This window comes from Carcharodon carcharias, chromosome 22 (assembly GCF_017639515.1).
Source record: "Carcharodon carcharias isolate sCarCar2 chromosome 22, sCarCar2.pri, whole genome shotgun sequence".
Lineage (NCBI taxonomy): Eukaryota > Metazoa > Chordata > Chondrichthyes > Lamniformes > Lamnidae > Carcharodon > Carcharodon carcharias.
In genome coordinates, this window is record NC_054488.1 from 56,959,269 (window position 1) to 56,974,340 (window position 15,072).

Here is a 15,072-nt window from a genome sequence, read left to right on the forward strand (position 1 = left end):
TGTTTACAATCGTGTACAACACAATTGATGAATAGCACAACTTATTTTCTTCCCCGATGCCATGATGACCCGTGAATAAAGCACTGTAAATCAAACTACAGCCTGAAAATATTTCCTTTATTAGTGTTAATATGAAGTTTACTTTGCTACTCAAGTCAGTGTGCCCTGGGGTCCAGGACAATTTCCCTTTAGACACCAATTAGTCTGGTGCATTTTAAAAATAAACAGTTAGATTGACATCCTAAAAATCTCCCTAAAAATTTCTCTAACATATATCAAAAATAAATCATACTGATCCAATGTAAGCATTTCCAAATTGTCGTTTGGTAGTACAGAACTTGAATATTGCTGAAAAAAAAAAGACATGTCAAGGCTTTTAGCCTTGTACACATCAGGGCACTGCTACATATATTAATACACAAGATTCTATTCTAAGCAGACAGAAGTACATGTACACACACTGCGCCTCTTTCAGCTAAATAAGTCACTGTCTTATTCCTCAGGGAAACGCCTTGACCGATCAGGGTCAAGCTGCCTGGTTTAAATCTCAAACAATGCTTGGCAGTTAACTGCCAGTCACCATCACTGATGCATTCTCCATTGCAATGCCACTTACCAACCAATCAGTACTCTCTTCACATAGTGTAAATTGTTGTTGACCCCTTACATTGGTATCTTTGTGAAGTGTCTAGATGAGTGCAAGACAAAAAGCTTACACGTCTCTTTTTTCAGCAATACTCATTTCCAAATTCTGTGTTGAAATATCTTGCCCACTTCCCACCTTCGTTTAGACACCCTAAATTTCAACTCTATGTCAACCTTTACATACGAGATTCTATTGTAAAGTTAGTTGGTATACCAGCAACGATTTCTGAAATATCCTGCAAAAGAACCATTTATTTCTTGTTCCCAAGAAATCAGCATGCATGGAATTGAAACACAATAGCTATTAGAACATCTACAGTAATTACAAAAATATTTTGCACTGAAGTGTTATCCCTGATCAAATTTTACATTTTCCACTGTTATTTATGGAGGCATACGAAGCACAAGTTTAGAACTTGAGATGTCATCAACGTCTCAAATATTAAACTTCTAACTTTGTTTTAGACTCATCATACACTAATGAGATAAACGTACAAGCAAACCAAAAGTAATGCAATAACAATCTCTATGTATTGTTCACCAACTTTCCATTTATTCATCACAGCAGCCATAAGTTTTCATAATTTTGCAGCATAATGAAAATAAGCTACATTTTATTGGAGATCTACCTTCCCGGCCCATGGCTCCTACCACCTAGAAGGACAAGGACAGCAGATGCATCAACTGCAAGTCCCTCTCCAAGTCACACACCATTCTGACATGGAACTATATCGCCATTCCTTCACTGTTGCTGGGTCAAAGTCCTGGAACTCCCTTTCTTTCAGCACTCTGGGTGCTCCTACAACATATGGACTGCAGCAGGTCAAGAAGGCAACTCATCATCACCTTTTCAAGGGCAATTAGGGATGGGCAATAAATGCTGGCCTAGCCAGCGATGCCCATATCCCTTAAACAAAGAAAAAAATCTGTCAGGTGCTAAAACTGCACTTTATTGTTCACTGATTAAACCTAGATGTGCACCAAGCCTGTACTACCTCTCAGCAAAACTGCGAATTTCCCATAAATCCAGTTCTTCCTCTGGGACCCAGGTTTCAATTATTACTGGACCAGTCTGCTTTGGGGCCTCAATCTTCTTTGGTCGTAAAGCACTAGATCGAAGACCTTTCCTCTGTGGTGTTGGAGTTTCTTTAAAATAGGAAGGTAGGAAAAGGACAAAAAAATCATTGAACTGTTAACCAATTAGTAACTTTCTTATATTTAAGAAACATTCACCATTACAACTTCAATTTTCATCACACACAACTGCTCTTTTTCTGTCTACTTGTCCCTTAAGCCAAGTGACCAAGGCATAGACATGAACAGCTAACATCTAACATTCTCTTCAAGTTAGAACAATGTTTGCCATTATCTCTCCCACCAGCCCCAAATAAAGAATCTAAAAACCACAGTTTCATCTCATGTCCCCGTTAACAGCTACCAAAATGCAATAAATGGAGGGTACAATGGTTAAAATTTTAATCAAGGTTGTGATTTAAAGATTTGGTTACCAGAAACATGGTAGCCCAGCACTTATGTCAAACTGTGTTGCTCTGCATCCTCGCTATCCCAGTCATTTTGTAGGCATTGCAGAAATTCACTATGGAAGGTGAAATAGACTATCCTATGAGTGGGCAAATAAGGCAGTGGGGGATGATGTAAACTTGGGAAAAACTGTAAGGCAAAATGTGTCAAAACAAAGTCCATGGACATGGTGGAGATAGTTATTTAAATAACTGCACTGTACAGAAATATACATAGAGTAAGAAACAAAACAATTGAGACAGGAGCACAAATTCAGCACATAGTAATGCCTACTAAACCACACACTGAGACACAGCTACAAGTGAGGCATGATTGGGCACCAAATATTCTAAGCTTTAGAAAGGACAGGCAAACTGGGAAAAGAGGAGAAGCAATTTGATAAAATATGCAGTAACAAAAGCAGAAAGAAAGAAGGAATTTCAATAAAGGGCATTGAGGCAATGGACCAGTATGGGTAGAGTTGAGAAAGAGCGGAAGTGCAATTTTTTACTACTACCTTGGGGTCTGTTTTAATAAAGTGCGAGGGGTTATAAATATTGGGATCAGGAAACATTGGTTGCCAATGAGAGATTTTAATTTTCACAGACTGGGAGAAGCAAAACAGCTCAAGGAGTAAAAGCAATTCTTGTCTCAAAACAGCCTATACTAGATTTAATGATACTTAACAAAGCAGGATTGGTTAACAATCTGAAGATGAAGGAAGATCTGGCATAGACTGACTATATGATAACTGAATTTGATACTAGATTCAAGGGAAAAGGGTGAGTCTCAAACCAAGGCTTTAAATTTATGCAAAGCAAATTTCGAAGGGTGAGAATGATTTTCTGTACCAAAATTAAAACATAACCAGCAACACCCTGAAACAGTTGAATACGGTGTATTAAGTGTAAAATTTAATCTCAAGATGAACTATACCTTTAGGGGTTTCAGGAACACCAATAGGACAGATAATTTTCCGAATGCAGTATTCAGAACGGATTCCATATGGACCAACATCTCTTCGCTTGATAATCTCAGTAGTAGTGATATCAGTTTCTGTTGTTTCTGCAAAATTATAATATGGGTGAGTTTATCCTTTATTCTTTTCAATGTTTACAAAACATCAAATTAACATTTTAATTATTAACTAGCAAGAGTTATCACTTAAAATTCTAAAAAACCAAAATTATACAAAAATATTTTCTCTATACTTATGCTTCTACAATAGCTTGGTTATTAAAAAATATCAAAATTGGCCTGGATTTGAAATATATGGGTCTGGCGGTTTCAATAATCTTAGGTCCCCTAACCGTTTCCCTGTCCTTGCTCTTGGGGTACAGTGCAATGGGAAATGGCAACACTCCAACACTTCACCAAATGGCAATGACTCTTATATCAATCTATACCATGAATATTGTTAGGATAATGGAAGCCCCAGTGCTATTCTTAGACATTTTCATATAGAAATACTGACAAGGGTAATTTCTTATGCCAGGAGTTACGTTCTCTTCCCCAGCTACAAGCTAGGAATGCCAGGGATGCATGTAGCAGTCCCATGACTGCTCCAAAACAAAAACAGAATGAAGAGTTCTGTTGAAAAGTCATGAGGACTCAAAATGTCAACTTTTTTTTTCTCCGCCGATGCTGCTAGACCTGAGTTTTTCCAGGTAATTCTGTTTTTGTTTTGGATTTCCAGCATCCGCAGTTTTTTGTTTTTACCATTACTGCTCCAGTTGAGATGAGAAGTTAATTTGATACAGTCCCAAGATTGAATTTGGCATTTTCCTGATTCGAATATTTTTCAATTTCTCACCATATGATGCAGTTACAAATAAATTTGCTGTAAATATCACAGTCAGCATTGCTGACCTATCAAGTCTTACTAATTTTTAGTGGGATATAATTTTTCAAAGGGACAAACATCACAACTCTGTGCAAATCACTGTAACACTGCCTGAAATCTCTCACCAATATCCATCTAGAAGTCACTTTATACACCCAGAATTGCACAGTATTTATGGAGAAGATCAAAAATGTTTGTGCTGATACATAGCATTAATCAAGATTCCATTACTTAGGAATAGGACGTTATATATATATGTTTTAGATGTGCTAAAAGGCACATCTATATAAATGCAAATTCTCTTCTTTACTGCAAATCACTATATTTTAATCACTTTTAATTTTAATAGTAAACTAATGAGCGACTATATAACATGAACTTGCCATGTTTTGAAGAACATATGAAGGAAGGCTTACAACTTTTACTTTGAGCTCTCTAACAGAACAGTGCTCAAACACATATAGCTGTAGACCCTCTTTACCTAAAAAGTACTGAGGAATGCAACTTATAAATCACAGCCACAGTTGATTTAGTGCCTCCCATACCTGTGCGTGCAGTGGTAACTCCTGATGGTGGTTTAACTGCCATGTCATCCCATCGTAGGCATGCCCACAATAGCCGCAACATAAGGCTTACACCAGCTAAAGATTTCACGGTTTGCAGTCGATATCTGGGCAAAAAGATATTGGAGTAACATACTATTAATTATCAACAATAATAGGCTTTATGGAAAATCTGAAGGTCACATTGCAAATGTTAGTGTGTGCTTAGTATAAAATTCAGACTCCATACCACAAAAGTGGTCCATCATCTGAACTCCTCAGTCTGTTAATTTCATGGTCCTACTCATTTTGTGCTTTATAAGACAAGGCAACTCAAAAAAACATTGCAAAGCATTTTGACAGAACGGATAAAGATGAATTGGGGAAATTCAAAACTATATTTTGCTTTGTACTTTCAACTTCAGAATTCTTCCTATAACTAATACAAAGCCAAAAAGGTAGCGCTCTCCACATATCAACTTTTCAAATGCTTCATACTTGTGTACTTGAAGACTCAAAGGTAACATAATGATTTGAGGAACTTACATTTTCCATTCATTCCAGCGGTCTCCCCAGTTGTGGGGGACTTTAATTTTTATATAGATAGGACATATCAAGTCATCAAAAGTAGTGTTGAGTTCAAGTTCACTGAATGTATTAAGGACAGTTTCTAAGAACAGTATGTTGTGGAACTAACCAGGAAAGATGCCACTTTAGATTATGCCTTGGAAAATGAGAGTGGGTTAATTAGTAATCCCTTAATAAGAAGTTTACTGGGGAATAGTGATCATAATGAGGTAGAAATTCACACTAAGTTTGGAAGTGATGCATGTTAAGTTCAGAACTAAAGTATGAAACTTAAATAAAGCCAATTACATTGTTATGTTGGTTAAGGTAGATTGGGAAATTAGATTAAAAGGCATGATAGAAATAAGCAATGGGGAGCATTTAAAGAAATCATTGAAGCATTGAAATTTAAAGCACAGGAGGCCATTTGGCCCATCAAATGCATGGTTTACAAGTAGCCATACAAGTAGTCGTATCCCACTTTCTAGCTCTTGGCCCATTGCCTTGTAGGTTACAATACTTCAAGTGAATATTCAAGTACTTTTAAATGTTTGGAGGGTTTCTGCCTCTACCACCTTTCAGGCAGTGTGTTTCAGATTCCCATGATCCTCAAAATTTCTCCACAAATCTCCCCTAAACCTGCTGCCTTTCACAATAAATTTATGCCCTCTGGTTATGGATCCCTCATCCAAGGGGAATAGAGCCTTCCTATCCATTCTATCAAGACCTCTCGATTTCAAACACTTGTTTTAGGTCTCCCCTCAGCTTCCTCTGCTCCTAAGATATAATCCTAGCCTATCCAATCTGCCCTCCTAACTAAAATTCTCCAGTCCAGGGAATATCGTCATAAACTTCTCTGTATTCTCTCCAGTGTAATTACATTTTTCCTACAATACAGTGACCAGAACTGCATGCAGCACTCCAGCTGTGACCTAGTGTTTCACACATTTCCAACATAACCTCCCTTTTCTTACATTTATGACTCGGCCAAGAAAAGGCAAGTATCTCATATACCTTCTTGACCACCTTATCTGTGAAAATGTAGCCCAAGGCCACTCTGTTCCTTTATATTTCTCAGCACCCTACCATTTATTGTGTATTCCCTTGCATTGTTAGCCTTCCCCAAATGCCCTTATGATTCTCAACAAATATACTCTACACTGATAAGTATAAACTCTATGGGATAAAGCAATCCATCCATGGCTAATTGAAAAGGTTAAGGGCAGCATTCAATTGAAAGGGGATTACGTTGCCAATAAGTGTAATAAGCTTGAGGATTAGAAACCAGCAAAGGATGACTAAAAAAACTGATAGAGAGATAAAATAGAATATGGGAATAAACTAGCAAGAAATATTAAAACCAGGTTGTATGAGCTTCTACAAGTATGCAAAAAAGGAAGTGAGTAGTGAAAGTAAACACAAGTTCCTTAACAAAAACAGAATTACCTGGTAAAACTTAACAGGTCTGGCAGCATCTGCGGAGAAGAAAAGAGTTGACGTTTCGAGTCCTCATGCCCCTTCAGCAGAACTGGGTGAATCCAAGGAGAGGGGTGAAATAGCTGGTTTAAGGTGGTGGTGGTGTTGGTGGTTGGGGGGGGGGGGGGGGGGGGGGGTTCTGCTGAAGGGTCATGAGGACTCGAAACATCAAGTCTTTTCTTCTCCGCCGATGCTGCCAGACCTGCTGAGTTTTTCCAGGTAATTCTGATTTTGTTTTGGATTTCGAACATCCGCAGTTTTTTGTTTTTATCTTTTACAAGTTCCTTAGATGCTGAGATAGGAGTACCTTTAATGGAGAATAAGGAAATTTCAGAGAAACTGGTGCTATTCAAGGAGCAAGAGGAAGAGAAATGAGGGGAAGAGAAAACATGGGACAACAGGCCAGTTATCCTGACATGAGATGTCAGGAAATTGCTGGAATCCGTTATTAAGCAAGTAGTAACAGGGCACTGAGCAAACCATAATATTATTAGGCAGCCACCAAGGTTTTATGAAAGGGAAATTATATTTAACAAATCTGCTGGAATATTTTGTGGATGCCAGACCAGCAGGGTAGGTTAAGCGACCCAATGGTGCAATATATTTGAACTTTCAGCAAGCATTCAAGAAGGTGACACAGGAAATGTTGTTACACAAGATAGCCCCATGAACTCTTAAGAGTATATTAGCATGGATCGAGAATCAGTTAAAGCGCAAAAAGAATAGGAATAAACAGGTCAGGTTGGTAGACTGTTACTAGTTGGGTGCTGGGTATCAGTGCTGGGGGCCTCAGTTATTTACAATCTACATTTGTGACTTAATGAAGGGGCTGAGTATAATGTACCCAAGTTTGATGATGATGTAAAACTAGGTGGGAAGGCATTAAGAGTTTGCAGAGATAGATAGGTTAAGTGAATGGGCAGGTAGGTCATAGATGGAGTAAAAGGTGAGAAAATGAGACATTATTCACATTGTTGGGAATGATGGAAAAACATTATTTTTTAAAACTTTAGAAATTATTAAAATGTTGGTATGCAGAGGGATTTGAGTTTCCATGCTCATCAAACACAAAGTTAACATGCAGGGATAGCAAACAGTTCAGAAGGTGAATGGTATGTAAGCCTTTATTGCAAGGGGGCTGGAGTACAAGATTTAATCAGTGTTGTTACAATTGTACACGATTTGAAAACCACATCTGGAGCATTATGTACAGTTTGAGAGTCTGTACCAATGGAAGGAAATACTTGCCTTAGAAGGGTTGAACAAAAGTTCCCAAGATTGATTCCTGGGATGAGTAGGTGAGAATGGGGAGAGATTGAACAAAATGAGCCTGTACTCTCTGGAGCTTAGAATGAGAGGTGATCTCATTGAAATGTAAAAGATTTTGGAGGGCTTCATAGCATAGATGCTGAGAGGTGCTTTTCCTGGCTGAAGGGTCTAGAACAAAGGATCATGGTGTCAGGATAGGGGGTCAGTCATTTAGAACTGAGATGAGGAGAAATGTTTTCACTCAGAGGGTTGTAAATCTTTGGAATCCTCTACTCCTGAAAGTTGTGGATGGTCAATCAAAGTTGAGATTGAAAGATCCTTGGATTCAAAAGCAACCAAGCTCAAAGGAGAGTTGATGTTGAAGGTCAACCACAATCCGACTGAATGAAGGAGAAGGTTCAAGGGACAGTATGTCTATTCCTGCTCCAATTTATGGTCTCATAGGATACAAAAGTGATTAAAAAGCCAAGATTATTAACGAGGTTGGAAAGAGGTAAAAGTGATTTAAATCATAATACAGTAGTTGGAATGATGCCAAACTTAAGTTCTAAAAGCCTGCATGTTGCAGGAAGCGAAAGACCGAGGGAAGTAGTGAGCTCCATGGTAAAAATCACTTCACTTCAAAATAACTTATGTGGCGTTCAGACATAAGGTTCTGCTTAAATGCATATTTTTCTTCCTTTTTGCATAAGCACATCCAATTTTACACTGAGTTCTGCACCTCAGTGATGATGGATTCTTATGTTGCTTTGAAGGAACAGTGGTCAGCAAATTAAAAAAAAGGTCATTTACAGTCTAGGTTAACGTCATCTCATGCATGACATTAGACCAAGTCTTGATTTGCATAACTGATTGCAAATACTACATAGGAAGTCAATGCAGGAGCGACGGATGGAGGCATTGACTTTGCACCACGCTCACTTGTCCTTGTATTATCCTTGCCACCTTAGCATTAAATGTTAATTTTATGCTAATCATATTAAATGGTATGTAGGAGGTGGACATTAACTGAGGATTCACTTGTGCACCCATACATAGGTACAGACTGCAACTGTGGTTATTAGGTTAGGAGGTCCATGCTTGTAATATGCAATTCTGTAAATAAATGCTAGTCAAAGTGTGTAAAGATTGGTTCTAGTTCTATCCTTCACCAACTGGCTTTCTGGATTAGAACATTAAAATCCTTACAAGGCTCCAGTTGCTTTATTTGGAACTGACTATAAATCGAGTTTATTCTGAAGGTAATGGTTAAGAAGCTCTTTTCCAGTGATTCAAGGTACAAAAGGGTGAAGAAAGGAAAACAGCTAGCGTGAATTTCACACATTAAACACTTGGAAGTACAATGACAGTTACGTAGACTTTTTGTGCATATTAAGATCCAGATACAGCAAATGCTTTGTCAATTGACCTGGGGTGTTGCTTGAGGGAAATGAGCTTGCCAGGACACAGAATTCAGTGCACTTCAATAAACGATTCCATGGGATTTGTGACATGCAGCCAAACAGGCAGGCAGCACTTAAGTTTGTCATCTCATCCAAAGGTTGGGAATGTTAAACATTTTTAAGTTCTACTGATAGTTTCCTCATGCTGTTCTGAAAAAATGAACTGGGCGCCCTCACAAGATGTCTATATGTCATTTTGCCTATGGGTTGAATAGAAACCCTTACTACAGTAATGATTTATTGAATGGACACAAATTACTCTTTTTTTTTTCTTCCACTATTCAAAGACATGGGGAAAACAATACTTTAGTCAAACCAAGAGACTTTGGCTATGAACTGTAATCAGGTTATTTTTTTTTTAAATACTGTTAAACAGCAGTGTACAATCAATATATCAAATTTTTATTTTTTGTTGCCCCATCTCAGCTCATCTGCTGCTCAAACTTGCATCCATGCCTTTGTTACCTCTAGACTTGACTGCTCCAACACATTCCTGGCTGGTCTCCCACATTCTACCCTTCATAAACTTGTGAGCCAAAACTCTGCTGCCTGTGTCTTAATCCAACACCAAGCCTTGTTCACCCCTGCGCTCGCTGCCCTACACTGGCTCCTGGTCAAGCAACATCTTAAGCCTATGTTAGGTCCTCAACTATTCATCTTATTTATTAACCACTTAGGTCATGGGATAGAAAGCCACATATCCAAATTTGCCAATGACAAGGCTAGGTAGCATTAAAAACAGTGTGGATGGAAGTATAAGTTACAGAGATATTGATAGATTAAGTGAATGGACAAAACTGGCATGTGGAATTCAACGTTGGAAAATGTGAAGTTATCCAATTTGGGCCTAAAAAGAATAGAACAGAGTACTTCCTAAATTGTGAAAAGCCAGAAACTGTGGAAGTCCAAAGAGACTTGGGGGTCATGGTATGTGGCAGGAATCAAAATAATTATTTTTTCCAAGGACTCTTTCTGAGGAAAAAAATCTCCCTAGCTTAATTTTCTTGGGGGGCTACATTTTCTATTTTCACAAACTCCTTTATTAGGTAATGCAGTCACGAAGCAACATTGCCTCCTGTATTTGTGTTGAATTTTTTCTTGGGCAGTGGGGGGGTGGTGAGGGCGGTTAGTTTCTTCTTTAGGTAAGATAGCACAAATACCAAATGGAAAGACTCAATATTAAATCTTATATTCCTCATGAAAAATTCAACTTGCTCATGATAATTGTGCGCAACAGACTAAGGTGCACTAGTGTGAAAGAAAGAATTTTAATTTGAAAATCAAGTCCAAATACTACCCCCATAGTAACTGTAACAGCTTTAAAAATTAATTTAGAATACCTCCACGCAATGCCAAATGTTGGTCTCGGCGATGGATACGGCCAGATGTCCAGAGCAGGTTTTGCATTGTAGTTAAATCCCGGAACCTCTCGAATTCCAGATCGCCTGGCCAATTTCCGTAGGTCGTCGTTGGGTAGGACAAATATGCTCTTCTTGCTGCTTTTGGTAATAAATTTACGGTACGAAGGCAGGGCTGTGCCAGACCTGGTCTTTTTGGGCCGACAAAATCGCATTAGTTTAACTTTGTCCTTGGTGGAATATTCCTTACTTACAGTCATGGTGGTTGTTGACATCCCACCTGGCGTGGCCACACAGTCAGTCACTGTGGTTGTGACAACAGTTTTTTCTGTGACTGTCACAGCATCTACTGTATTGTCTAGTTTTGGTGAGGTCACTTTTGTGAATGTTGTGGTTGTGGTTGTTGTTGAAGAAACAGCACAGTTCTTAATACAGGACACCACTGATGGAATATTGCTCTGCAGAGAAGAAGCCTCAGTTACACTAACAACAGTTTTGGATTCAGTGGAAATAGTCGTAGTTGTGGTGGTCATTTTAGTAATGACTGTTTTAACCTGATGATCCCCATTGATATCGCCCGCTTCACTTTCCGATTGTATCCCGTTTTGCTCACTGAAGCTCTTGCTCAAAGTAGAGTCTGCTATAGATATATGAGGTGAAGAAGCAGCTTTTTTATGCAGCTGTCCATCTATTTCCAATGGTTTCACTATATTTTCTGTCTCTGATGATTTATCCAAGGCGACATTTAAAAGACCTGACCCTTTGGAAGAATTTACTACCTCAGAAATATTAACTAACCTAGATTCATTTAGCTGTGATAGTGCATGTTCTAACCTGGGTGCATTCACCGGTGAGACAGCATCATCTAAGCTGAGTGTCTTTACATTTGGGGCTGCATCATCTAACCTGGGTGCTTTTACCTGTGGGACAGCATCATCTAACCTGGGTGACTTTACTTGTGGGACAGCATCATCTAAGCTGGGTGCTTTTAGATGTGGGATCCCATCATCTAATTTGGGTGCCTTTACCTGTGGGACTGAATCATCTAACCTGGGTGTCTTTAACTGGGGGACTGTATCATCATTATCTGTTAAAACACCATCGTGAATCTTTGAATGAGCAGCTGTTAAGTTTTTTCCTTCTATTCTATTAGACTTTTCCTCCAGATCACCCATGGTAATATCTCCATTCATAACTAGCTTAACCAGTGGGTCTTTTGCTGATGTTTTTATTTCACTTTCAGTGTTTACTTTGGTGCTGCTCTTTTCTTTAAGGGGCTCAATGTTATTAACAGCAGCAACAACTTCAGATGCTTCAGATGGCATCAATTCAGAGTTTTTCATTACAACAGCTGATTTTGATCCTACAATATCTTTTCCATTAACCTGATCAACAGGGTGCTGATACTCTAGTTTGTCCTCTGGTGTTTCCATTTCAGAAATCTTATTCTCCATACAACCATCCGTGTCCATTTTTTCAAGGCATCTATTTTCAATACTATTGCTTTCCTTGTGGACAGAGAATTCTTTTATACCATTTTCCTCAACAATCATTGGTCCATCACATTTTTCAGAAATTGCTTCATTGGTTTGTGGGTCTTTCTTTTCAGGATATATAATTCCAAGTATTTCTTTATTTCCTTTACTTTCAGAGCTGTTTTTTTCACCATTTTCATCTGTCTCCATTAGATCACCACCACCTTCAACAACACCCACTTCCACCTTTGTGTTTAGATTGGCATGGTTTCCTTCTCCTGGCAATGGCTCACAGACCTTGTCAATATTCTCATTTTTCAGATCAGAACTATTATTTACAGAATTTTTTCCCACAACCAACTGCAGAGCACTGCCTTCAGCACCATTTTCCTTGCTTTTTAAATGCAGATCCTTGCTTTCATCACCAGTGACCACTGATTCAATATTATTCTCAGTGACCTCCTTGGTAGGTTTTTGGTTTGACTCTGCATTTTCGATACCCAGATTCCTCAACGGTGCTAAAACTGGATCCTTTTCTTGTGTTAAGGCTTGATTTTTCTCAACAGTGCTTTCTTGAACAGATGTCAACGTGCTTTCAAAGGTGACCTTTGGAGAGATCTGGCCCACATGTCCTTTCTCCTGTACTACTGATTCAGGCTTTTTCTGAAGACAGTTTCCAGCCTGATCAGGTTTCTGTGGTTCAGTTATGCTTTTTTGTTCATTTCTTGGCAATTTCATTAAGGCTTCTTGTTTCAGTTTTTCTTGCCGTTGTTTCTCTTCCATTGTAAACTGTTTTACTCGCCGATCCAACAGTCCATCTAACTTAGAAGGTTTTACTCTCTTTTTATACCAAGTCCTTAGTTGAAAGGCCTCACTCACATTGATAAGATCAGTTGAGATAAACTTTTCCTGTTCTTGTGAAGTGGATTCATTTTTGGTCTCATCCAAATTCATTGGTTCCTCTTTTATTAACTTATCACCATCAGTTCTGAGATTTTCATTGCTCTCTAAAGTAAAAACAGTACAGTTAACACCAGGAGTTACAGAATGGGAAACTGCGCCGCCACCACAACCAAAACACCCCCCACCCTCCTGCTCCTTGCCCCCCCACCACCACTCTATACCATTATTAAGTTTAGCCGTGGGTCTTAGTCACACACCAAAATTAAAATACCGTTAAAATTTTGAGTTAATTCTCTGGTTTTATTCCAGAATACTGAAAATTAATTTGAAAATTTCAAGTAAAAAAAAACACTGGTGGGTCAAAAGGTCAACATATTTTAATGGTTTGAAGGTCTACTTTAAAATCTTAGTTTAAGAAAAATACATCCACTGTTATCCAATAAACAAAGGTTAATTTTGCAAATACCACAAAATAGAAAACTTGCAATTGTCAAAAATACTGAGCAAAACAAGGGTTCAGACTGATGGCAAATTTCTCTTAGATATCTCAATCTAATCATTAAAGCTCTGAGCTTTACTGGATTGTTGCATTACCATGAATGAGCCATGCTAGCCAAGTCCAGTCAAACACAAGTGGATTTTCATTAGCAGCCAATTTTCTTTTCTTTTTGGCATACTTGATTTCAGTACAGAATTTTTGGATTAAAATAATAACCAGTGTGCATATTTTTAAAAATTTATTCTATGATGGGATGTGGGCTCCAGCTAGGCCAGAATTTGTTGCCCGTCCCTATGGTATATATCTCAGTTCCTTGGTAACTTCTTAATTACTTTCATCTAACTTAGTTCCAAAAATATTAATTCCAGATATAAACTACATCAATATGTTCTGAATGGTAGTTTCAGTGACAAAGACTGCATTAACCTCACACTGTCTGTTTACCATACTCTAATTTTTCATGTGCACATCATTGTGTGCTTGAATGAAAATTATACCACACAAATTACAAATATCTCTTTCAAACAGAAGGACATACATCCTGAAAATTACATTTCTACATGTGCCAGGTTTATTCTTGTATAGTCTGAAAAGTAGCATTTGCCTACACATTGGTACAGCTTACTGGAGCTGTCCCAAGCCAAGCCAAATGTCTATAAGACACCTGACCACCAGAGATTCCACAATTGGTACACTGTCAAATGCACATGCAACAGCAGGGAGGAGGGGATAAAAGCCCCTTCTCCTCCAGCACACCAAAGTGGAATATTTCTGAGAATAATAAGCAAATTCGTCAAGTTGCTGGTGCTCATGATATATGCAAGAGATTCGATGGAAATACAAAGAATGAAAATAACCTGGGTTTAAAAGCAATATGTCTATAGTTAGTAATTAATGGCTGCCTGGTGTCACTAAGTTACTTAACCCATGCATCTAAAGCAGTTACCTTTCTTTTCAGTTTGTTGTGACTCAGGATGTGTATCAATTTCCATTACTTCCTCCTTTTCTTCTACCTTTTCTTCCTCTTCTGATTTTATCTCAAATGACTTGTCTGTGACGGTGTCATTCTCTGGCAGATCTTTAGAGTCTTGAGATGGTTGATGTTTCTTACATACTTCAGATTCTGTTTTTACTGTGGAAGAGCACTCATTTTTATCCAGTTTTGAATCATCCTTCAGCACACCTAAAACAAAACACTTCATATTTTAGACAAATGAACAGGTGTCTCTATATCATTAACTCTAATACCAAATGTACGAAACCAGCTTAAATCATAACGATGAGGATCAAATAGCCACTGTGGAATAGTTGCTCTTAGAAAGAGCAACGATCACATTTATATAGAATTGTTACTTTAAACTCAAAAGGTAATTTTACATTAGCTGCAAGATGTTTAGCTCCAGCTTTATATTAGTAGATTTGTATGCTGAAAAGTGTACTTTTTCATACAAGCATTTCTCTAACAGGAAATGCCCACAAGCTAGCAAAGGCAAATTCAGCCCTCTAAATTCCTTTTTGGCTTAAGATGAAAA

The 15,072-nt window shown here is 38.2% G+C and overlaps 1 protein-coding gene across 18 annotated transcripts in view; it reads right to left on the reverse strand.

Annotated features, from left to right (window-relative positions):
- Positions 1–15,072, reverse strand: part of bptf (bromodomain PHD finger transcription factor) — a 137,724-nt gene that overhangs the window by 39,604 nt on the left and 83,048 nt on the right. For all 18 annotated transcript variants that reach the window (XM_041216641.1, XM_041216644.1, XM_041216645.1 and 15 more), the window contains 5 exons: positions 14,487–14,723; positions 10,646–13,145; positions 4,555–4,679; positions 3,103–3,231; positions 1,641–1,791 (listed from right to left, as the gene is read on the reverse strand). In XM_041216641.1, coding sequence (XP_041072575.1) covers positions 1,641–1,791; positions 3,103–3,231; positions 4,555–4,679; positions 10,646–13,145; positions 14,487–14,723 — 3,142 coding nt within the window. The remainder of the gene's footprint in view (positions 1–1,640; positions 1,792–3,102; positions 3,232–4,554; positions 4,680–10,645; positions 13,146–14,486; positions 14,724–15,072) is intronic.